Source organism: Haplochromis burtoni, unplaced genomic scaffold (assembly GCF_018398535.1).
Source record: "Haplochromis burtoni strain Fernald_Lab_line unplaced genomic scaffold, NCSU_Asbu1 Contig_198, whole genome shotgun sequence".
NCBI classification, from domain to species: Eukaryota; Metazoa; Chordata; class Actinopteri; order Cichliformes; family Cichlidae; genus Haplochromis; species Haplochromis burtoni.
In genome coordinates, this window is record NW_024582559.1 from 404358 (window position 1) to 427902 (window position 23545).

The following is a 23545-nucleotide window of genomic DNA, read 5'->3' on the forward strand; positions in this document are numbered from 1 at the left end:
CTCCAACCAGTCAGAGCACATGGTTACTCCTCCCTGAACCTGGTTCTGCTGGAGGTTTCTTTCTGTTAAAAGGGGGGAGGGGGTGGGGGGGTTCTCCCCACTGTCGCCAAGTTCTTGTTCAAGTGGGATTGTTGGAGTGTTTACAATATAAAATGATAAAATGCCTTGAGGAAAACTAAACTGAAATATTTGCACTAATTAGGTTTGACTAAGCAGTCAAATGGGTGTACCTAATAAAATGGCCAGTTTGGAAATAGCATTATTTAAAACACTTTAAAAATTGATTTCAATGGAAAAATCAAAATCATAAAACTGTATATTTGTAGTTGGGTAGCTGTTATATGATATGAAAAAGTGCATTCAAGACACACGACTGCAGGTGGCAGCAAAACCCCACATTTCCCACCAGCTGCCTTGCACAGCGACGTCCATGCTCCAGTCAAAAGGCAACATTTATCATCATGGGAGTTTATTTGGATAATTTGATTTCTCCTCAAATCCCTGTTCTAAGCTTTGCTCCCCCGAAAGCAAGAGCTGACACGAAGATATGGTTAAATAGAGCCGTTTATTTGACAACTGTTCAATAAAAATAAAATTAAAACGCTACAAAAATTCTTTAAAATCAAATTGTACAAACCATGGCTTCGATTTAATCTCGCCTCAACACAGAAAAATACAAAAGGCACTGTGTATTAGTCTGCTGAATATATATATATATATATACACACATATATATAAAACATCTGAACCAAAAAAAGTAAACCAGTGAAAGTCACAACACATTATTAGTAACTCCCTTCATATAAAAAAAAAAAAAAAAGCAAAAGCCATATCTGATCACCAGATGACACAATTAAATCATCTCGTGTCCTCCAAGTGCAGACGTGCTGCTCACAGAAGCTATCGAAGAATCAAGTGACCAAAATCCAAAGAAATTATTCTTCTAAAGAGAAAAATAACAGAACCAAGGAGTGTGAAAAGAAAAAAATAAACAAGGAAAACAGTGCAAAGACATACATATATATATTTTTTTTTTTTTAAGGAAAAGAAAATTCCGTAAAGATGATGGGATATGTGCAGGTGTCAATGAGGATCTGACGCAGGCTTCTACCAACAGGCAATCAATTTAACACATTGACCCATCACCTTTTAAACCCACTCCAACACCCCTCCCTCACTCTTGAACAGTTATTTTGGTATACCAAACCTCTCACGAGTGTCTGACAGAGGCAGAGAAGGAAGAAAGTCCAACGCTGGTTATTTGCATAAGTTCACGCGCAAACAAGGACCCGAGTCTGTTGGCTTTACGGATTGTGCAAAGATGTCTCATCAGCCAAAACCTAATGTGGATGTCGTGGAGATTCACATTCATACGGATCCTTGGGATCCATTTTTTAAGTCGTGCCAAAAGCATATCTAGAGATTTCTGACCACAACTGGAACCTTTCCTTCTAAAACCCCCTGACAGGCAGGTATAACTGACAGAATTGGGGCAGACACCTCAGTCATAACACTGAAAAGAGAATAGTTAAACAAATAAGGGCATTCCACAGGATGTGCAGGAAGAGTGCGACTAGGAGGCATAAACAAAGAAAGAAATCACTTCATCTGCTGTTTAGTAAGTTGGTTTTACATGACACATTCTTTACCTTCCCAACCCCTCTGCGTCCACAAATCCAGCAAAATATTTTTAGGCATAATTCTGTTTGTACCTTTCTGCTGTGCAAATTCACTGTTCAAAGCTTTTTAGTAGCTAGAAAGCTAATTAAAGACACCTGACTTTTTTTTTTTTTTTAGTACAATCTTTTTGGCATCCAGTTTCATGTCCAACTAGCTGTTATGACAAGTACAAGAGAAAATACCTCTCCACATACGAGTCAATCTGTAGCAGTGCTTAACAATTCCTGTTGGCATCCAGCCATCAGAATCATTCAGTCCATAAAAATCATAGGAAACCATGCTCATCAAGACCCTTCGGAGTAACTGGATTCCACTTCGCAAAAGTCTTAGGAGTGGAAATGCCTGGAAAAACAAAAGCCGGAGAATCAGTCAGAGATTTAAACCAAACAGGTGCATGTGAGGTCTTAATAAAAGTGCGCTGTGCTTTTGCATACCTGATTCTGTTCTGCTTTTGGAAGGTTCTAGTGTTTGAACATCTGTCAAAGGGTGCCCCCTCCCTTCGACATCGCTCTCCCCTGATGACGTATGGTCCTGTGCTCTCACGTACACGGCAGGCCTCTTGTGGTATTTGGCCCGGTAAGTATCTGTCATACAGTTATCCACTGAAAAGTAAGTGGTGGGAAGAACTCGATCTGTCAGAGTTTGAGAGTCTGTACCATCATCGTGTCTGGACTTTGGACTGGGTAACCTCTCGTCGCTCTCGCTGGCCGACAGATCGTTCCTCTCCTGGTCTGACGACCCCGACTTGGAGCTGGCATCTGATGAAAGCCTGTGCTCGGCAGGCGTCTCGATCCACCGCCGGAGGCTTGTGTGCGAGTGGGGAGACGAGCCATTTTTAGGTTCGCTTCGGGAGCTAAACCGCTCTGGCACCTCTGGTGGTAAGGAGTGGATGCCAGATGGGTCTGTGCGACTGTTGCCAAAAGTCTTGAGAGGTAAAGGTAGAGGAAAGCTGTGAGACAGAGAGTCTGCAGGGCCAGAGCCATTCTCTTCTTGCTCCGAAAACTGTCCAACAAGGTCATCTGAGCTGTTCCACTCAGAGCTGCTGGTCTTTGCTAAGTAGGGAGGCACAGGGCTGCTGTCCACATTCTTCTCTCGCTCGTCGTCCAGGCCATTGTTCTTTTCCAAGATCCCGGGTGTGTACCGGAAGGCTCTTCTTCTGCTTGAGCGCAAAAACAGAAACATTTATATTTCACTTAAACTTGTGAAAAGTCAAGTGAAGCATTTCGCTAACAACGTGCACTTCTGAATAACCTTTTTTACCTTTGTAACAGCTGATCAGACAACATGTTGGACTCTTGGAGTTCAGGAGATTTTCTCCCTGGTTCATCTACACAAAAAAAAAAAAAATTTTCATCAGTACTTTATAACACAAGACCCTAATTTTGTAAAGTTATCACAAACAGATGGTCCAAAATAAGAGCCAGGTAGCATCTGTCACGGGTTTCCATTTGAATATTGCTACAATATCTACTTTATTTTTTTTCCTGTCTCTCTCCTGCAGAGACATGTTATCTAACAGGGGTCATGGTAAGGCCTTTTGCCTGGTGCTGCGAGAGGAAGTATCAAAGCAGCTAGTCTGGCAGAGCGCCCTCAAGGCCCCAGTGTACCACTCTGACTGTCTGATCCAGCCAAAGAACATGGGCCCTCAAAGGGAATCTGGGTTCATATCCAGGCCTGTTAAGTTCGAGCCAACAGTCCTAATAAAACAATAAGGACCTTGATTGAACTCTAACTGGTTCATAAGTTCAGTCTAAAAACTAATGAATACAACAACAGATGAAAGTAACAGTCTTTTAACCTATAGGCCAAACATATCCCAGTGAGATGAGCCTGAGTTATGCTGCTAGTACTTGGGGCTGATGGTTGATTTTAGCCATGAGATCAGCACAAACACATGTTTAGAAGCAGGTCCCTGCACGGGGTCGGGTGTGGAGCTTTGCCAAGTTAGCTGGGCGTGTGTGATTTACTTGGCCTGCGCCAGACAACAGCTGACTAACAGGACAAGGAAGGGAGTGAACGACTGAGGACCATCTGTGATGTGTCAGCATACCCCCTCACCCCCACCCCCCACCGCTCTCTCAAAGCATTAGTGGCTAAATCCTTTGTGCTGGCATGCAATTACGCCGGGGTCAGACTCCAGACTTTACATCCCCTCCACAACACTATTGCGTTTTTAAGCCGCTAAGTCCATGCGACAATTCACAATTTGATGCTGCTGCTGATCTGTGATGTTGGCAAGCAACCGTAACAATATCAGTCTTGATAACAAAAAGGGATGCAGTTGACGATGATTTTCTCTGTAGAAAATCCCCTCTCCGTCTTTAACGTCACGTGCAACAATGCAGAGAGAAAACTTGAACTTTAGCACTTAGCTGGTAAAACCTCCAGGTTCTGTGATTGATCTAATAACATTTCCAATTTTTCAACATAAACTTGAAAGTACGAATTAAAGTGCTTAAAAATGTGAACACCACAAAGAGAATGAGAAAGCATGAGAAAAAAATCAGTTTGAAAGAAAAGAAAAGGAGCTTTGAAAGTTTAAAACATTTAAACAAGGGTCATCAAGAACTGATCTGGTATCATTTTAATTTGCTGAAGTTTCGTTGACCTTTTTTGACTATTACAAAAAATAGAAAATAAATAGCACACAATGTAGCTTTAAGGCAGTCAAGTCATGATTCCAGCCTTGTGTTGTCTGATGTACTTAAAACATCTGGAACATCAATCAGAAGGGCATGCAGGTTTGCAACTCCAAGTTTCCAAGCAGGGAAACTGAACAAGAAATATCACATAAGTGAATCACAAAAAGTTGGGAAATGGCACGGCAGTAGGTCAAAAGCCGTGGCGTACATGTGTACTCATTAGCATCATTCACTGGCTTGTTAAGTGGCATTAATGAGCCAAGCAACTGGCTCTTAACGTGCTACATCATGGACACAAATAAACAGCTATAAAAGATGTATGCAAACAGAATGTAGAAGGCATCCATGTAATGGTATAAAGGATGAAATTCAGTGACATTTAACCTTTTCTGATTGTCATGTCAGTTTGGGGTTTTTTAAAACTAGATCAGAAAGCATCATAGTTGACTTTTGGCAACTATGATGATGATGACAAACAGCTGTAACAGCTTCAAACGTGTATTTCTGTAGATAACTAGTGAGGTCGGCAGAAGCCAGTAAAGGAAAAGTGAGACAAACGCATCAGGTTCAAGTGTCCGTCCAATATGCTGGCAGGCGGGCAGGACGTACGATTTCACAGCGTGTCAAAAGTTCTGTCATTAAGGTGGCAAAAAAGGCCCCGACTCGAATCTCTTTCCTAGTGCAACAAGCCATCAGAAGAACGAATATCTGCGGTAAAAATGTCAACAATGCTCCTCACAACTGCCCTCCCACACGAATGTGCTTTCCGAAAGGATTTTAGTCTTTAATGGACTAGTGGAACCTGCTCAGGCTTCTCTGAAACTGCAGCTCACGCCAGACTACCACCACTGAACTCGTGCCAAATTGACTCTGGACACATTTACTGCGGCTTGTCAATACAATTTGCAGGCAGCCAGGCGTAAATATCCCATACTGATTTCAAAAATAGCTACCAGAGAAGAGTCCTCAAAGGCCCTTTCAGGGTTTTTTTGTTCTGTTTGTTTTTTTTAAAACAAGGTTGAGCTTTGACAGTTCACAAAGCAACATTTCAAGACATTTGTGAACTACAACACAGCTGTGGGTACTTTTGAAATATAACCAGGCCCTGTGAAACATTACAAACAAAAGAGAGAGAGAAGGATGAGTGGATGCAGCTTGATACAAATATGATCGTAATTCCTTAACAGCCTGAATGAATAAATGAGAGGATCGATGAGTGCTTGTCCTAAAATTACTAGCAATAACTAAACTAAACTAAAGCAATACTACAGTTTGTTTGTTTTTTACATTTTGCCAGATTAAAAACTGTGTATGCCACAGTAGTCTTTGCCTCCTTGCCAGGGCTTCAGTCACATGAATCTCTCTGCATGTGCTGATGCTCACAGACAAAAACAAGACCGGCGATGCTTCTGTTTCTCAACTTGCCACCCTTATGTTGTAGCTATATTTAACTCGGCAATGAACCTCAGATCGTACCTGCATTTTCTTTTGGGAACTTGAAATAACTGCAGAGCTGTAAAACTGCATTTTATTTGAGCGGTGTTTGAATACCACCTTCTGACAGGTCCAGTCGTGGCATTTTCTGTCTGGCTGGGCACAGCTGGGTGGCCCCAACAAGCTCACTCATCTCCCCCTCCAATTCAGGATTAACTCAGGGTATTTCCATTGAGGGAATTAGCAAGGCATTTTTCATTTATAGTTTCTTTCACTCCTTTTGCAGTGCTGATAGTGTGCATCAGCAAGCACATGCTAGATAAAGAATGTCAAGGGTGTCCAGGAGACAAGCCCCCTAGTGCTATTCGTGTCACCTTATCTCCCTCCCATCCTACCTAGAGGATAAAAAAAATAAAAAAATACTGCAACTTCGCAACATGACTCATAGTTAAGACTCATCGTTTCTTTTTCCTTTTAAAACAGAAGTTCTGAGCTCTAAACCCGATTTTCACCCCAGATTTTGCATCCCCGTGAATCTAAAAGTTATTGTACTTCCTGCAGAAAGAAACCATTATTCACCGCAGTTAACAGTTGAAAAGGTCCTTGAGGTTTTTTTCCCTCCCCCCTACCATTTTCCATTTGTTCTTCTATTCACTGAAGGACAGCCAATTAAATAAAATTAAACTGAGCCTGGCTAGTATTTTTCCACACCAAAATAACAGTGTTAAAGGTACAAAGCTTGTTCCCCACATGGGCTCATTCTTCCTTTGAGCTCATGTAATTTCACTAGGTGCTGCATAACATAAACTTTACTCAGGAAAAAAAGGTCAGGGCCAGTCAGTCTGGAACCAGAGCGCACACTTCCATACAGTATCCCTTCAATCAGGCTGTGACCTTAACACGACTGATAGAACAATAAATCAAGGAAACTGCAGCATACTATCTTAATGTTTCAGGTCCTTACAACACATGGAAGTCTACTGGGGAGAGGAAGTATCTTCAGTATCAGGGTGGAGCCTTTGTCAGAAACTGATGCTTTCATCTATTCCCTCTAATGTGTGACGAAAAATGTACAGAGATTTACTTGAATAACGACAAAATACTAATTTTTCACTTAAAGCAATAGTTACTTACTAATGGAAATTGTTGAGTACAGCACGTCACTCTTCAATTCATCACTTCTTCTCCGAGGAAAGTTATCCCTAAAACACAAAAAATATAGTTATTGTTTGTTTTTTTTAAAAGCCACGAGCTCAGAGCAGATAAAGGTGGATAACAACGACTTTAGTTAGAATCTGAGTGCATAGTTGCATCTCCAAAGAGACAGTGCAGTAGCATGATTTGCATCCCAGTATGAACCCAGACATCTTATTGTAATATCCTTGTTTTTCTTTTGTGTTTCTTGATATACAACAGCAAAAGTGTTATGCTTTTATCTCCTCTAAGATCCATAAGATGTAGTAGAGAATAACAATAATACAATAAAATCACAATTTCACAGTTTTAGTGGCTTCAAGCTTTAACCCAAACCAGTCACAAAAACATCTTAAATCATGTTGAAGAATTAATAATTAAGGAGACTCTTTACTAGCGTACTGTCAACAGATATGCTTAAATAATGCACCGGCTTTTGAAGAAGTCAGCTATCTGAGGCTGCCCCTGCTGAGTACAGGAGTTGTCAGCTATATGGGATCATTATCTACAAACAAGCCCTGAACTACAAATACAACAAATGACAGCCCAGCAAAATAGGATTTGTGCATCTGCCTTGTGTGCATTTATTGTTAAATGAGACCTGCTATTCTTAGATCAGTTTGTTTGTAATGTTTTATTATTTAGAAATGGCAGCACTTCCGAGACTCGAGTCCTTAAATGAGTAGGCCACGAGATGACAAAGCGCCTCTATGATGCTGTCGTCATGCAGGAAATATTGTGTCAGCTTTTTTTCCCTCTGCATCATGCTTTGCAGTGCAGAGTTTTGGTGCGTCTGGGTGATGTAAACCCAAGTGGAAGGATCTGTTTTACCTCATTGGATGCAGCTCAGGTATGGGCCGGAGGTCCTTGGAAGAAATGTTCTCTACAACGGGCGAGTCGAGATTAGCTGAGCCATTGCTCAGTCTGTCACTGCTCTCATATCCAGATTCAGTTCTCTGAATCTTCCAGTTGTCACTGCGCACTTTAAGAGTTGCTGAGCCCTTTGCTCTGTCCTTGTCAGTGTGGCCCCCGCGGCTGTCCGAGTCCAGAGAGCTTCGGCTGCCACCTATTTCGTGCTTCTGCTCGTCCTCGTAGATGGTCATCAGGCTCTTTGGCTTACGTTCTTCCCGGCCTCCCCACAGATAATCTCGATCACGTGAGGGCGACTGACTATTGGGTCTCGTCTGGGGGCTGTGCTGCCTTCGTTCGTGACTTACATTCCCGCTACTTAATACGCTGTCTACATTTAGCGCTTCCCGCATTGGCTTCCAAGCTCGACCAGGCCTGCTGCGGCCGTTCTCTATATTTCCAGAAAGCCCTCTGGAGTCTTGGCTGCTGTCTGTATCGTATCCATTTGAGGTCTGATCTAGTCTCCGCCTGTTATGACGACTAGTTACAATGGGCACATCAGGTAGCACTTGGTGCCTTAAACGAGAATTTTCATTGGAAGACCGGCCCCCAAGCTGCGGTGTTCGCTCAGTCCGAGTGGGACCTTTTCCTTGGCTGCTGTACAGTCGAGTCTCCAGGTACTGCTTGAAGCCATTCTCTGGAGGTGAAGCTGAGCGGGAGTAGGTCCTGTCGTGAGCTGGGTCTGAGAGAAAGAGAGCGAGAAAAAAAGAAATCATGCAAGAGCTTAAACTAATATATCTGTAGAGGATATTTATTAGAATTTTTTCGACTGGCATGTTGCAGGAACGATATTACAAAAGGAAAGTGTCATAAATCTCATTGCAAAAGGTAAAAATTGACTTAAACTGGCACTTCCACACAATAAGACAGGGCTGTGCTAAGAAAACAGCAGGCTAGGTGGAGAGTGAAGGAAGGGCATGATGACAATGGAGTTTCTGACATTTATGTCTGCAGCAGGCAGGAAAGTGTAAATTACAACCGCAAGGAGTCGAGTTTCTTCCATGCTGTGTGCACAGAGGGCAGCCAGCTCATGCACAGACATCCATGCAGATATCGATGTCACCGGTGTGTTCCTACATGGAGTCTGGCCCATAAAGTTTTGGACAATGATACATTTTTTTTTATAAATTTGCATCTTTATATATCCACAGAACACTTTCAGCCAATCAGACTGAACTCCACCGTCACTGACTTTCAATTTGAATTCAAGTGGTTTGACAAAGTATTGCATTAACTGTTTAGGAATTACAATCATTTTTGTAAACAGTCCCCTAGTACCTCTATCAAGAAGCATTTGCGTGCTTCCTATCATTCTGGATGTAAACTTGACAGCTCAAAAAGTTTAGAATAAATTTTGAGAAAACTTTTTAGGGGTGTCGAGTGGAGTCATGTTAATAATCCATTAAAATTTGTCTTGCATCCACTGAGGTCTTCAAGGACAACATAATTTATTGGTCGAAAATGGAAAAAAATCTTACAACTCAGAAACTATGAATCCTACAAGTGTGCGTTGTATTGTTAACATATGCAAAGATCTTTATACAAATTTAAAAGATGTGACTTTGGACCTCTGGCCTGTCCTTCAAGGGCAATAGATGGATGTGAAAGTCACAGTGACAATAGTGCTGTATGTCTCTTATTGTTTGCATTAACATATAGACATATGGGAATTCTAAATGCCACATTATTTTGGACCTTAGGCCACTTCTTCAAGGTCAGGTAGGGTCAAACTTTCATTAAATGTCATTAAAATGGAAATCATACTGATATATGTGGATTCTAAATATCACATTTAGTTTGAATCCAAATATCATGTCACTTTTAACCTTTAACATCAGTTTTATATTTCACATTTGTCTTTCTTTCAAGTTGATCCCAAATGTGTTTTTACTGTACTTTTAAAAAGAACACAAAAAAGAAAATAAGTATATACAAAATACAATACTATTACCTTAAAATTAAATGCTGCCCAGAGAGTGAGCAGCCTTGGCGGAGGTTTGCGCTCTCTGAATACTTCTTGTTATTGGTCTGGATTACAAATTTTTCATGTTTTCCTTTCACAACGTTGATACTTAAGTCTTCTCCTACATTTTTAAGCAAAATCTGGTACTTTTTACATAAAACAAAAACTAGTGTCATGCAAATTTAGATTGCAAGGATCATCTGTTAAATGCATTCCCCTAACCTAAAGCTGGCAGCTAAAGGCTCCCTGCCTTGTACGGGAGTCATCATCTAAATGACGGGTAAACCTGATCCGTGTTTGAGCGTACAAAAATGAAATTTTATTCTTCACATAAAACTGTCATTCTTGGGAATAAGCCTGCAAGAGATGGAGTCCCCTGCTTTGGATTTTGCTGACTGTGTGGCACAGTTAAATCACTTTAAACAGAGCTGTCTACAGTTTTGCTCACATATACACCACGATACTGGCCTGTTTTAAAAATTTTCTGCTGCCACCTCAATAATGTCAAATGTACACATGACTGTGAATCATTTTGGGAGAAGGGCAAGATGTTTAAATCTATACGGTTAAAGATCATGGAAAAATTCCTCAGGCTACTGAGGAAGTTGATTGAGCTTTTCCCGTTTCGTATCGTCGAGAGTCTGAGAATGAACTATGATACGGTTAATTTATACCTCTAGAATCGCCATTCATCACAACAATGACACTAGGCTGCCTTAACCTGGTGCATTTATTCATAAAGGGATGCAAGCTCTGTGCTAACACAGGCTACCGCTGTTGTCATGGTGGATTTGGTGTATTATATTGGGCTTGATAATCCCCCCCACACACTGACACTTAATGAAAGCAATGATATGCTGAAGGAGTATTAAAGTAACCTATATTAATCAGCATACTCATTAAGGCACACTGACTTAATCTGTGAGAAAAGTTTGTGCAGAAATACATTTTGGAATCAAATTTAAACCTTAGAATAAAAAAAAAATAAAAAAATTAAAATCAGCATTTGTTGCTCTTTGGTTTGATCTGCTTAGTTTCTGGTGTGTTTAATAATATTGGTGAAGACTACAGGACTACAGGGATCAAAGCAGGCACCAACAGACGTCAGCACCTAATCCCCTTTCTAACACATTGCTCCCAAACAGAGGGTGATATAAGGGAGGGGGAAGGCAGGGCTTTTGTAAAGCAACACCTGGCAATTCTGTGTATGTGCAGTTTTGCAGTCTGTATAGAGCAACCCACCTCTGTAGCGTGACTCCACCCTGTGTTGACCAGTCCTATCAGGCTCTCTTCGGGGTGAATGCGCCCTACGCATCTCTCCTGCTTTCTGGGCAACTTCTCGAGAAATCTCCCTAAGGCGGCTCTTGTGATTGCTTTTCACTAAGAAACAAGAAAAGACAAGAAAGGTATTTGAGACATTTTTTTCCCCCTCACTGTGTGACGAGGTTATATAGCCAGCATTTGAATAACGCTGACCCTTAAAAGAAATAAAAATAAAGTAGCGACGGGGCATTTGCTGAATCAGGTGGAGATTCCCACCATTAAAGTATTTTTATCCCCGTGTGCATAGATACATCTATCACCGCTACATCCTTTTCCTTGTCGCTCTTCGTCCCCGGCACCCCCGAGGCACTGAGCAGCTGCTGAGTGTGTAGACACAGGCGAACTTTACGGCACATTGCTGTGCTGATGGGAGAGGAAAGGCAGCGGGGAGGAAACGCGGCCATGCAGAGGCTCGCGCTGCATCTCTGGCCCCACATTTTCTTTAAACGATTGGTCCTGGAATAATGCTGTTAACCATGTGAGATTTTAAAAGGAAGCGAGCGAGGACGAGGTGGCAGCTCAGAAAAACAGAACAAAAAACATTCATATCATTCCAGATTTTTTATTTGTTTAACAAAAAGAAAAGAAAAGAAAAGCAGCGGATGTTTTTGAGATTCCACACATTCCGCAAAGCAGGAAGTGTAGCAGTTTAACCACACGATGAATCAGTTTGATAAATTTGACTCTGCTACTCCTTAAAACTGCAGCAGCTGCTGACATTTCATTGTCTTGCAGCATCCCCTCCCATAGTGATCTGTTCAAGGACACGAACAACTTCATACCAGCAGAATGTACAAGGATATCAAAGAAGACGCCGTTAAATCGCATAAATAACTCCTCTTCTCAATTCACTCTCCCCTCTGCTTGCAATTAAGCATGTGCATAATGACCTCTCTCTCTCCTCACTAAGGGTCTCTAATCCCTTCTGTATTACTAGCATGGCCAGATTTAGTTTCGGAGCAAAGACATTTAATTATCTCTTCCGCTAGCTGCTGTTCCAGATCTGTGCTTGTCACCACTCTCCGAGGACAAAATATTTATGAATTAAGGAGTCTTTTCAAGGCTGAAAAACTGCCACACAACATGACTCACCTCTCTGTTTGCATCTTTTCTTATTCACATCAAAACATTTGTGTGTAAACCATAAACTAGGTTTACACAGGTTACATAGCAAAGTGTAGCAGTTTGTAGCAGGTTGGCACTGCTAATAATTTGATTTAATTTGTAATAGAGGCAAAAATTAAATTTAAAAAAAAAAGCTGCTTAATCCCTCCATATTCGTTCCCCCTCTTTACCTGTTCCCCGTCCTCCACTGGTCTGAGTGCTGCCCCTGCTGAGGATTGAAGGGGTCTTCTTGAAAAGATCCTGGCCCAGCAGAGCATTCAGGTTCTCTCTGGTGAGGTCCAGTTTTCTGGGGGAGACTGAAACTTGGGACTCAGTGCCTAGAAAGAAAGGAAAAATGTTTTAAAGGTAAGGCCATGCATGTAGGCGTATCCTTCCCATGAAAAAAAAAAAATCCTGTTGAGTGAAGATCAATAAAAAAAAAAACTAATTTTACCTGAAACTACAACACAGAATTCAATTACAAGATCCACACTGTGTACTACTTCTTGATTTTTGGAGGATGATCCAGTTTAGTCGGGCGCCCTGTCAGCTCTGACGGACAGTGAGCGCTTGCCACAGCCTGGACCTGGGGCACAGCCAGCGTGGAGGGCTGGAGGAGGGTCTTTAAAAGGGATAAAAACCTCCCCAACCACACAAATCCAGGGATATGTAATCCCAACAGGAGAGATGTTCAGCTGTTCACATCAGCAGCGGCAAAGGCAAACAGTGCATTTGATTTGGGAGGTTTTTTTCCTTATTTTTCCCCCCCGACTTCTGATTTAAATTTTACATTTTAATTTTGTTACTTTAATGTACTCGGAGGGAGTATGGAAATTTTTCAACTAAACAGCCGGCTGTGTGAGAATTTTAAGTAGTAAAAAAAATTTAAAAAATACATTTCCATGAAAGATTTAGTGCTTAACTCAAGCTAAAGGTTTACAGAGGCAAATAAGCCACACTTCAAACCCCACAGCAAACATTCACCTCAAACTTGAGACTACATTTGCATTTCAAAACAAACCACTCGGAAAACTTTGGCTACACTTTGCCATTCGACCAGGCGGTAGTAGTAACATTCAGATTTTCTTTTTCTTGGCTTCCAACACTGCACTAAAATGACAGGCATCTGCACCAATCAGCTTCACTTTAATGGCTGCTTGTTTTTTTTAATGGTGGGACATTATAATCAAATGGGGCATTTGGGATGTGACACCACATAATGAATGCTGAGAAAAAGACAGTTGGAATATCAAAGAGAAACACACAGGGGAGTTTGGATGGTGTCATTTCCACAAAAAGACACTCAATCAACAACATCATCACACCTGATATAAAACTGCTATGACGAGGCTTTTAAATGCCAGCATGATGACCTCTGAGGTTATTTTTAAAACATCGTACCTTGCGCTTCTCCATTAACGGGGTTCTTGCTGTGGGACTGGCTGCTGTTTTGTTTTGAGGCATCTTCTGTGGCGATAGCGCTCCCATTTTGATTGGCATAAAAAAGAAGAAGAGGCTGGAAGTGACCTTTGATACATTTACTGACGACATCTTTCCACCGGGAGCCGATCTGCACCAGGAAACAAAGAAGAAAAGAAGAAAAAAGCAGGGTCAATTAACACATTTTAGCATACTGTATAATACTATACCTTCATGTGTGATAGCACAAAGTGAACCAACATGCATTCAAGGGTATAAATATATATAAAATTCACATGCAACTTCAGACTATGTGTGACAAAATGGGGTGTAGCTTTAATTTGTGAGTGAATATAACACACTAAGGCCAAAGCACACAATCACATTAGCAAAGCTGTGTAAGGTGCGCGTCTCTCCACAAAGGTACCACAAAGGCAGGCTGCAGGCTAACAGATGCTTCTGTGCTCCTTAATTAAGCAAATGACGGGGGTAGAGGGAGGGGGGAGAAAGAGAAAGCAGGTGTGGAAGAGATGGCAAAACAAGGTAAAGAGCAACCAATTCAAAGGAACACAGACAGAGGGGGAAAAGGATTTTGACTTGGGGAATGTGCACATATACAATATAGAGGAGGAAGACAAGCCGTGATTGACAAAGCATGTTAGATCAAGGCAAAACAGAGACACATCTGTGTTATTTTTGGATCCTCTTTTCAATGGTGAGGCACAACATTTTTTATCTGAAAGGGCCAAAGACATGTTAAGGGTTAAGACTCTTGGCCAAATCTGCCTTTCTGTTACAGCTTTTTCTCTTAAAGTCTATTTTTTGCCCTCCAGTTTTCAGAAAATCTTTAAATGAATGTTAAAGCAGATATATCTGTGAGCTTCAAAACAATCTCCAACCTCTTCAGCTAAAACCAGTAAAGCTTTATCTGTTGCTAATGCTACATATCATTTACCACTAGTGCATTAACATCGGCCATGTTCTGATTAATGCAAGTGTCTTTAAGCTACCCATGACCCACCATCCGATCAGAACAGCTAGTGAGTTACTGCACTTAGGATTTTGTGCAATTTTATTTCATGCAATGGAAACACAGTAATTGGGCTACACTGCAGCAGTCATTAAGGGGCTGGGACTTGGGGAGTCACAGAAACACTGGCAAGTTTCATTCCAGGTATGGACTTGGCAGGCGCAGAGTACTCTAGCTCCTCCATCTCAGTTGGGAGGGGTTGCACACGCAGCACAAGCTGCTGATGGATTGACACAGAGCCAGCCGGCCGCTGCACCACAGTCCCCGTGAAAATTGTGAGGATGTGAGACAGAAGGCATGCTTGCATGTACACACCATGAAAATAAATCCAACATTAACGGGAAAAAACAACTAAAGGATGATAGGATTCAAAAGTGAGTGTGCACAAACAAACTACCAGAACACAGACACACAAGACCCACTTTCTACATCATGCACACTACACATTGCAGCATTGTCACATCTCCTTAAACTTTACCCAGCTTCATAAAAAAAAAATAAAAACGTCTTTATTAGCTATCTGTGCTTTACTACTGCAGTGCTCTGTGACTACAGAGTAGAGTGTTTGCAGTAGTAGTTTGCAGGAAGTTGGGAGTTTGGCTGACTCCTCACTGCCATAAAGGCTCATCAAACCAGAGGCTCATGAAGCGCAATCAATGTGGTCCTTATTGGACGATAAAAAGTCTTTGTAACAGAGATAAGAGACTGAACATTCGGTCTCGTCTGTAGCAGCTTCTGCTTATCTGTTCAGTGATAACATGAATCCCAAACTCTGATTTTTTTCTTCTTTAGAAAAAGCTTGCACTAATTCTATTCTAACATCTAAAAATACCACAAGGAAGGAAAAAAAAAGACTTTTCATATGTGTGCTGTACAACTTCCTTGCTATTATAATAAATATGTTTCTTATTTTCACATGTGACTCATCTAACATGACTTGAGCACTAGTGCACGCTCTCTCACCTCTTTGACTGTTGCGTCATCAAAGAAGACCCATTTGGCAGATTTGGTGTGGAAGGTGAAGGCACAGTAGTGACGGCTGGAGTAGCAGATCATTCCCACGAGCATCAGCTCTCCCTTTTTGGCATGCTCATCTGTCACCCTGTAGAAGAGCTGTGTATACACACACACACACAAATGCATCAATTACACAGTTAAATCACCACCAAAGTAAGTTGGAAGGCAGCTAAATGATGCAGAGAGCTAGCAGCGTCAGTTACTCCATTTGTTTACAGATTAAGGTCTAAGGGAATGAACTAGCATTGATTCGGTAATCAGTACAAGTAAAGGCTGGTTTGAATCACTGCAGGGGCAGCATATCTTTCCATCCTGGCTACAGGGGTAACCTAGTACTATGCTGTGTTATTTTCAAATGATACAAAGTGTGACTTGTTTGTCCCTCCCATGATTCTTGTACAGCCAGTTCTCCGGCTCTCACTCACTCACACAAACAATGGATTTCAAAGCAAATGATGGTGGCAGTAAGCTCCCTTTTAACGCCCAATAAAGTCACATGAAATGTGACTCCCCAATGAATAAAAGCCTTTGTGGCACATTAGCGGGTGGGTGAGACTGAAAATTCTTCCCATGTCCTAATTTTGTCTGAGTCGTAAAACGAGTGGCTGAAACGCTTCAATCCAAAATAAAAAGATAAATAAATAAATCAAAGTTATGTAAGGTGTAATTCGTATGAGCACGTCCTCACATCAACTCCACTGATCGACTCTAGCTTGTGGAACTCATCCACGTGTGTTGGATGTAAACACTAACAAGCACATATTAAGTAATGTGTCACTATAGTTTATGTTTACTGTGAACATGGCTGAAAATGATCTATGTACATAAACAGAAAGCAGACTTTTATGAGAAAAAAAAAGACATCACTCCAGCTGTGCATACTTGTGATTAAGAATATATGAATATAAATTAAAAAACATAAAAACAAAAACAAAGTTGTGCTGAACCCCCCCATCTCAGTGGTATCCATTTAGTTGACATGTTCGCTTCAGAAGGGATCCACGCACACACACAGACACACAAAGATGAGAGGAGGGGCCTTTTGACAAGCTGACCAAGGCCAGCAGGGGCTTTTTGATCAGTGGCATGGGCCAACTGGGCATTGGGAGTTGACGGCTTACGCAACTACCCCGATTTACAGAGAAATAAATCCCTACTTTATTTCCCACATATGTTGAATTGCACAAAAAAAAAAAAAAAACAACAACATCAAAACAGTAGGGCAAGAAGCACTGCTTGTGTAACAGTTGTATAAATAATAATTCACAAATATACTGACACATTCAATAAAATCTCTGAATACGCCAATAAAACGTCATAATGTGTAAGATATAGAAACGAATGCATGAGATTGCTCACCGAGGAAAGATTGAGAACAGGCCCTAGTGAGCGGATAACATCCTCAGTGAGGTCCGACTGGTCGGAGTCCCACACAAAGCCTATCGTGACAATTTCTGGGGAGTTCATGAGGACTCGTCTGATCCTGATCTTCTGGCCACAGTTGCTCTGGCAAAAAGAGAGAGAGACGCATAGATAAAGACAACAAAAACAAGTTCAGCTGGTTAGAAAGTAGCCTACGACCACAAAAAGCCCCCAAGAAAATGTACTAATTGGAAAGAGTGCCCTTAAATCACACATTTTACTGAAAAAAATGATTAATTTTGCTGGTTAAATAAGGCAAGATAAGATTTTTTTGTACTAGAAGGTTTGTAATTTAAATGCTATCGAGTTACACGCAACCAGTTTGAGCCAAAGAATCATGGCATCTGGCCAAATGTGTCAAACGATGCTAAGACTGAATAATGTTGACATTTTAGCTTTCTTATAATCTTTCTCACACTTCAGTAATGGCCAATTTATGAAATATGATATCTACTGGGTGTACTAAGTAGCAGCGAGGCCAGTCAACAAAGTTGATGTTTTCCAGATTGCTCTTTCACGCAACATCAATGTCATTTTTGGGTGTAAATGCTTCAGTAAAACTCTGGAAGGGTCACTTACTGGACAGTTACGAAGGTCCCCGATCGTACTCGCTGCTTTTAACACGTCCCCAAAAGACTCATCTCTCCGCTGAGGCGTCTGTTGACTGAGAAAGAAGGCAGTGTAAACAGCACATTGTCAGCAGAACTATAGGAAAGAACAAGCAGAGACAAATAAAGATAAGGCACGCTCAGAGACAAACACACTTTCGAAATGCCGCAGTCAGCAAAAGAAATCAGAGTTCTGACCTTGTGATAATTGAAAGAGAGTGTGGAGCAAGACAAATGACAAAAGGGTGCTAAAGGAGGTTACATACTGTCTTTGGCTTACCAGAGTGCGGTGGTGGAGACATAATGCACCAGCTCTGTAAACGGCAGTGGGTCAGAAGATGCCCCACAGCTACGGCACACACACTGCAGAAGAGAGAGGAGAGAGTGACCAACGTGGGCGACAAACAAAAGGATAGAAGTTACCAACAAATTAACGAAATAATAAGTGCACATGTGATTTCGCAAACGTAAGCACTGCATATGACTGGTTAGCATATCAGAGAGTCACTTTCCAGAAATGGGACAAAACCAGTTCTTTGATTTTTGGCTTATTTCCCTGTGATCACATATAAACTCCGAGCTCACCAGTATCCTTTTAAGTCAGACAACTGACATTATCAGGCGTACGATTTCAGGCCTGAAGTTATCGACCTCTCTTTGAGCAAGGCAGTGCTCATTTGGGCCTTTATAATATTTGCAGGATAGGGTGCCCTGAAGTCGAGGTGGAACCAAATCCACCGACTCTGCTCCTGAGGGATTTAGTCCAAAGGCGTATTATCTGTTAGAGTCACAGATAGAACTGGTTCGGGACAGAGACAGTGATGGGCATCAGAGCCACGGGGAAGAGTCTTGTGTTTGTGTGTCTGTGTTGCGCCGAGGTGGAATTTATGTGTACTCTCCTGACCAGAAACACCCTCTATATTTCACTGGGGGCGAGCCAGTATCAAAACATGACTGATTGGATTTCTATTGTCTCAGACAGTGATTAATACCTGTGTGCGCATGTCGCTTAATCCTAACACTGTCTAGTGTGTCTGGCTTGTCCACTCAACACAGTAGAGACTGTGCAAACAAAGATTAAACAAACTAAAACACACACAAAGTGAAGACACAAAATTAATATAACCAACTCGTGCTTAGATAAGCCAGAATAAACAAGCAAGCTTCCAGGGAATATAATATTTATTATTACTTCCTAGCCTCTTACTGACCTGTTCATAAAGTGACATGGCGAACTTCTGATGTGTGATGCAAGAGTTTGAAGTGCAGGCATCTGTCTCCTCAGGCACAATGTGCAGGTGGATCCTCTCCAGTATGTTTTCCTGTGACAGGACAGGAAAACTGTCAGGTATGGGGCTGGTGGTGGTGAGCGGGGAACATTCCACACAGCCTATAGTTTCTCTCCAATTCAGCGATTTCCAAGACAAAGATTGCAGTGTAATAAAATATACGGCCCATATTATACAGAAACTTCAATTTTAGCAGTCGTGTTGTAAACCTTGCAGCAGAAGGAGCACGTTAAAAGAAGAAGCTCCACTCCGTTTTAGCTCCTTCCTGGTTCTAACGCTTGTGAGTTTATGAAATATTAAGGCTGTGAGGTAGGCCTGCAAAGGTTACAGGCTATACTTCACAGGCTGTTAATCTGACACTAGCCAACTCCTCACATAAATTCTCTGCCAGCACACTGCTGCCAATGCTTTAGAGAGAAAACGCTCAAGGGCAAAGATCTGCGCGGTATTAAGAAATGGTACGTCCACATGAGACAAAGAAAACTTTGGAATTTCAGTTTAACAATCCCTCTTCTGAAAAAGCAGGGACATGATTTAAAACGTAGATAAAAATCTGCAGATCATTTAAATGATGTCAAGCAGTCAAATGCAAAACATCAAACGTTGTAACTATGAAAACATGAAAATATTTTGAATAAGATACCAACAGTTCAGATAGAGCATCATATCTTTTAACAACACCCTGTACATGTTTGGGAACTAAGGAGAGCAACTGCTGTAGCAGATGAAAGCCAAGAAAAAAAAAAAAGAAAAACCAAGAAGGGGGTTTTGCATTTTGGCTTGACACTGGCTTTAAGCTTCTAAAGAGTTCAGGGCCTCCTTTGTCTTTCCGTTTCATAACGTACCAAATATTTTTAATGGGAACATGTTTGGCCTCAAGACAAGCCACTCTATTAACCAGACTCTTTTACCACTAGAAAAAGCACAAATGGTGTTTTTTGTGCTGCTGAAATAAGTTAACGAGTCTCTGAGAAAGACGTCTGGATGGCAGCATGTTACATTTCGTTAGTATGTGCACTGATGACCCCCGTGTGATCACAGATGCTGACTAACTCTGAACCACGTGCTGATAATAAGCCCAACAATCCTCCTTTTTAGTCCTCATAATGCATCCATAAAAATATTTTTAAATTAGAGAAATTTATTGGAATTCTCAAAAACTTTTAATTACTTACACAAAAGTGGACATACTCCTTTACATATCTACTTCTGTAAGTGTTTCTGGGATCTCCCCCCCTCAGCCAGCCAACTTTGTAGTTAGTTGAAATACAAAATAGCAGGTAGAACATCTCGTAACGGAATAGTTTGCCAACTATTTTTCAGACAACTGCCCATGTGCCATTTTTTCTTAACTATTCATATAGTTTATGGTTTTCTACATAACACCTCATCATGTGGTAGGTTGATCTGTAACTTATAGGAGAAGCAAAGTGACAAAAATCACACTTGTACAGCCCAATGTGCACGAGTACACTCATCCCCCCCCGTTGTATTCGCGAGAAGTTAGATTCCCTCTTTTGTTTATTCCATTTCTGTGTAATTGCACTTCCTAAATAGATAAACAACCATTGCGTGGGGAGGGGAACAAAAAAAAAAAAAAAAATCAGGATACATCTGTGCCATTTTGGTGTACAGTTTACAGGCACAAGATATCAACATTGTAAGAGAAAAAATTCACTAACCAAACGTGATTGACAAAGTAAAACTTTTTTTTAAACAAATTAAAAGCAGGGTAACAGGACCTTTCCTTTTTGGCTGGAGTCATAATAAAACTGGGACAAAAATAATTAGACTAGTTGAAAATAATTTTTTTAAAGTGGTAAAAGAGCAGAAAAACTGAAAGCAATATGCTAGAACGATAAAGACCATATGAAAGTGATTCTTCAAAAGCTCATGTGCCATACTATGGCAGCAGATAAAAAAGCGGTTCAAACACAACTCTGGTACTTATATAAGCTGTCATGATGATATTCAGCGCCTATGTGGCTGGGGTTGATGGGAGGGACAGAAGCTGTTTCAGTGACCTCGCCGAACAGTTTCATGGCAATGCTTCGCTTGAGCTGTGCGGCAGAATAACACACAAACATACACGAATCCCTCCCGCCATAGTGTTGCCACAGGAACTTACAAAGCACTCTGCGGCATCATCCATGAAGCCCAGCTGGAAGCGCTGCTCGTCCTTAAAGGTCTCCGCCAAGGCGTGACGCAGGTTGTCAGAGGGCAGGGCTCGCTCCCGACTGTGCTGGAACTGGGTGAAAATACCCTGAAGAAGAGAGCAAGAACTTGTTTACACCCTGACAACGGCATATTGTGTTTACAGAAAGCATTTGTGTCACATTTACCGCTCAATGCACAGTCTGAATATGAGAGCAGACGCTCTACACATTCATGCTGACAAACAGGAGCTGCACGGTTACTTTAAAGTGTCAGCTCTTATTAAATAGGCTTATGATCGCATCTTACCTTTAATGCACAAAAAATGCACGACTCTCCCAGACAGAAGTGTCCAGGCAGCTGCCTCAAGCTGCGTCTGAAGATGTCCAGATGCCATAGTACCTACACAAGGGATAGAGCAGAAGCTCGTGAGGCTGCCCTTACACCATAAGATGTTGGGCATATCTCTTACTTACAAGATAAAGCAGTCAAGCAAACACATTCATATGCACTTCAAATATATAGATTTTCTGTACCAATCTGCCTATTTACAAAATAATCATTAAGAAAAGATTCACATTTTTCCCCCATTATGAAACTTAACATTTTTTTAGTTGCTCATAACATGCAGGCATGCTACAATAATAAACTCTCCAAGGTCATAACAACGAGGAGTGGGTGAGAGAACAACTCCCTCACAGAAACAAAGCCGAAAGTAATGATCATCTTCGACCAGCTCATCGGTTGTCTCACACACCCTCTGAGTAAGACCGTCCGATGCTGACCTCACTGCGCGTTGGCTGATATAATGAACTAACTCACCAGCCAGTACCCCACAAGAAAAAAAACTAACCATCCAGAATGAATTAATAGCTGGGAAGCTCTGACAAATACAGACAGTGACTAAGCTTTGCAATTTCCAAATAAATAATGGTTATTTTTTCAAGAGGGTGGAACATGTTCCCAGAGGGGGGCTGCAATAAATAAAGTTATACAAGCAGCAAATAAATTTAAGAAGTTTGGAGGACCGGTTAGAAGCACTGACTGCCATTTTTGTGCAGTTTTTACATAAAAATGTTCATGAGGTGTCAACAAACCTGCACAGCACTGTTGAGGAAACAGCTGTTCTGGCCAGGCTCGTTGAGCAGTCCTTTGGTGGGGGCCAGAGACAGCATGCTCCCCGGCTGGTAGGATTTCCCCAGATTGCCCCCTGGCTTCCTGAAGAACTTGACCCATGCCATTGGTTAGTAGGGTTGCCTTAGTACAGGTGAAATAGTCAGATGACACGGTGGGTGGATGCTTAGATCAGATCCCCGGAGCCCTGAAGAAGCAGCTGTCCAACAGTCTGAAGCTAAGTTATTCCACAAGCTGCAGCGGCTGCTCTGCTATACATGGGAGTCCAGTCTATGTCTGCAGCTCAAGGAGAAGGTCCTTATATCGTGCCAATTACTTAAAAATCTTCTGTATTAAAAATTGAAAAATAAACACACGTGCGCACAAACGCACACATACACACAAAAAAAAAATTACAATCCAACTCTTCTTTTTGGCCGGCCTTTGTTAACCAGTGATCTAATATGATGCATTCTCAACACGAAGGGACGCATTTCAAACATCTTGTGCTGTTTGTGGTCAAAACTTCATAACAGCTTCAGAACAAATTGTTGACACCTATAAGAAAATCCTGCCACATGGTCCTGGCGACTCTTCCCTTGTTCCCGCTCAGAAGTTCACACGTCGAAAGGTTAGACAGCAAACACGACCGGGCTGTGTAAGAAAAAACAAAAAGAGAACTAGATTTAAAAACACGTTAACAGCTAATGTGGTTTGCTGCTTTTTATCCATTATGCCTTGCTGCTTTAACATACATTTAACACTACTGCACTGGATGAGTGATTCAAAACAATACCACAGGAAGTCACATGTGAAATTTCAGTCGTGTACCTCCAAATTGAGGTCAAACCTGACTGTTTATACATGTCAGGAAAGCTTATATATTAACTTTTACAGCCACCCTTTGCACTGGAGGCGTGTCAAACTAAAGATGGCACTAACTTAGGTTTCACATTAACATTCAGACAAATTTATTATTTCCTAAACAATACAGACAGAGAGCCAACACACACGTAGGAGTTACAGCTCACTAGGCTGCAGCCTGTACTTCATTTAAAAGGCAGAAAAATTAAGAATTATGAATTTTCAAATTTTCTACAGTATAGACAAAAGAAAGACACTTAAAAGAAAAAGAAAAAAGGGAGGGGCGATGGTGACAATTGTGCAAAGAGCTATCATCAGACAGGAAGGGAGCTTAGAGGAAACACTGGATTTTTTTCCCCCCCTCTAATACTGACGCAGAA

At 41.4% G+C, this 23545-nt stretch overlaps 1 protein-coding gene across 3 annotated transcripts in view; it reads right to left on the reverse strand.

The window, feature by feature from the left end:
* Positions 1-546: 546 nt before the first annotated feature.
* Positions 547-23545, reverse strand: part of LOC102309550 (inactive ubiquitin carboxyl-terminal hydrolase 53) — a 31024-nt gene continuing 8025 nt past the window's right edge. For 2 of the 3 annotated variants that reach the window (XM_042226155.1, XM_042226156.1), the window contains exons 2-17: positions 22286-22955; positions 21498-21590; positions 21163-21297; positions 18957-19067; positions 18026-18108; positions 17717-17801; positions 17075-17221; positions 15662-15811; positions 13651-13819; positions 12441-12587; positions 11065-11202; positions 7782-8541; positions 6891-6958; positions 2941-3007; positions 2115-2839; positions 547-2022 (exon numbers count right to left, since the gene is read on the reverse strand). In XM_042226155.1, coding sequence (XP_042082089.1) covers positions 1946-2022; positions 2115-2839; positions 2941-3007; positions 6891-6958; positions 7782-8541; positions 11065-11202; positions 12441-12587; positions 13651-13819; positions 15662-15811; positions 17075-17221; positions 17717-17801; positions 18026-18108; positions 18957-19067; positions 21163-21297; positions 21498-21590; positions 22286-22429 — 3099 coding nt within the window. In that variant the 5' untranslated portion in view covers positions 22430-22955 and the 3' untranslated portion in view covers positions 547-1945. The remainder of the gene's footprint in view (positions 2023-2114; positions 2840-2940; positions 3008-6890; positions 6959-7781; positions 8542-11064; positions 11203-12440; positions 12588-13650; positions 13820-15661; positions 15812-17074; positions 17222-17716; positions 17802-18025; positions 18109-18956; positions 19068-21162; positions 21298-21497; positions 21591-22285; positions 22956-23545) is intronic. The other variant, XM_042226157.1, reaches the window with a different exon arrangement.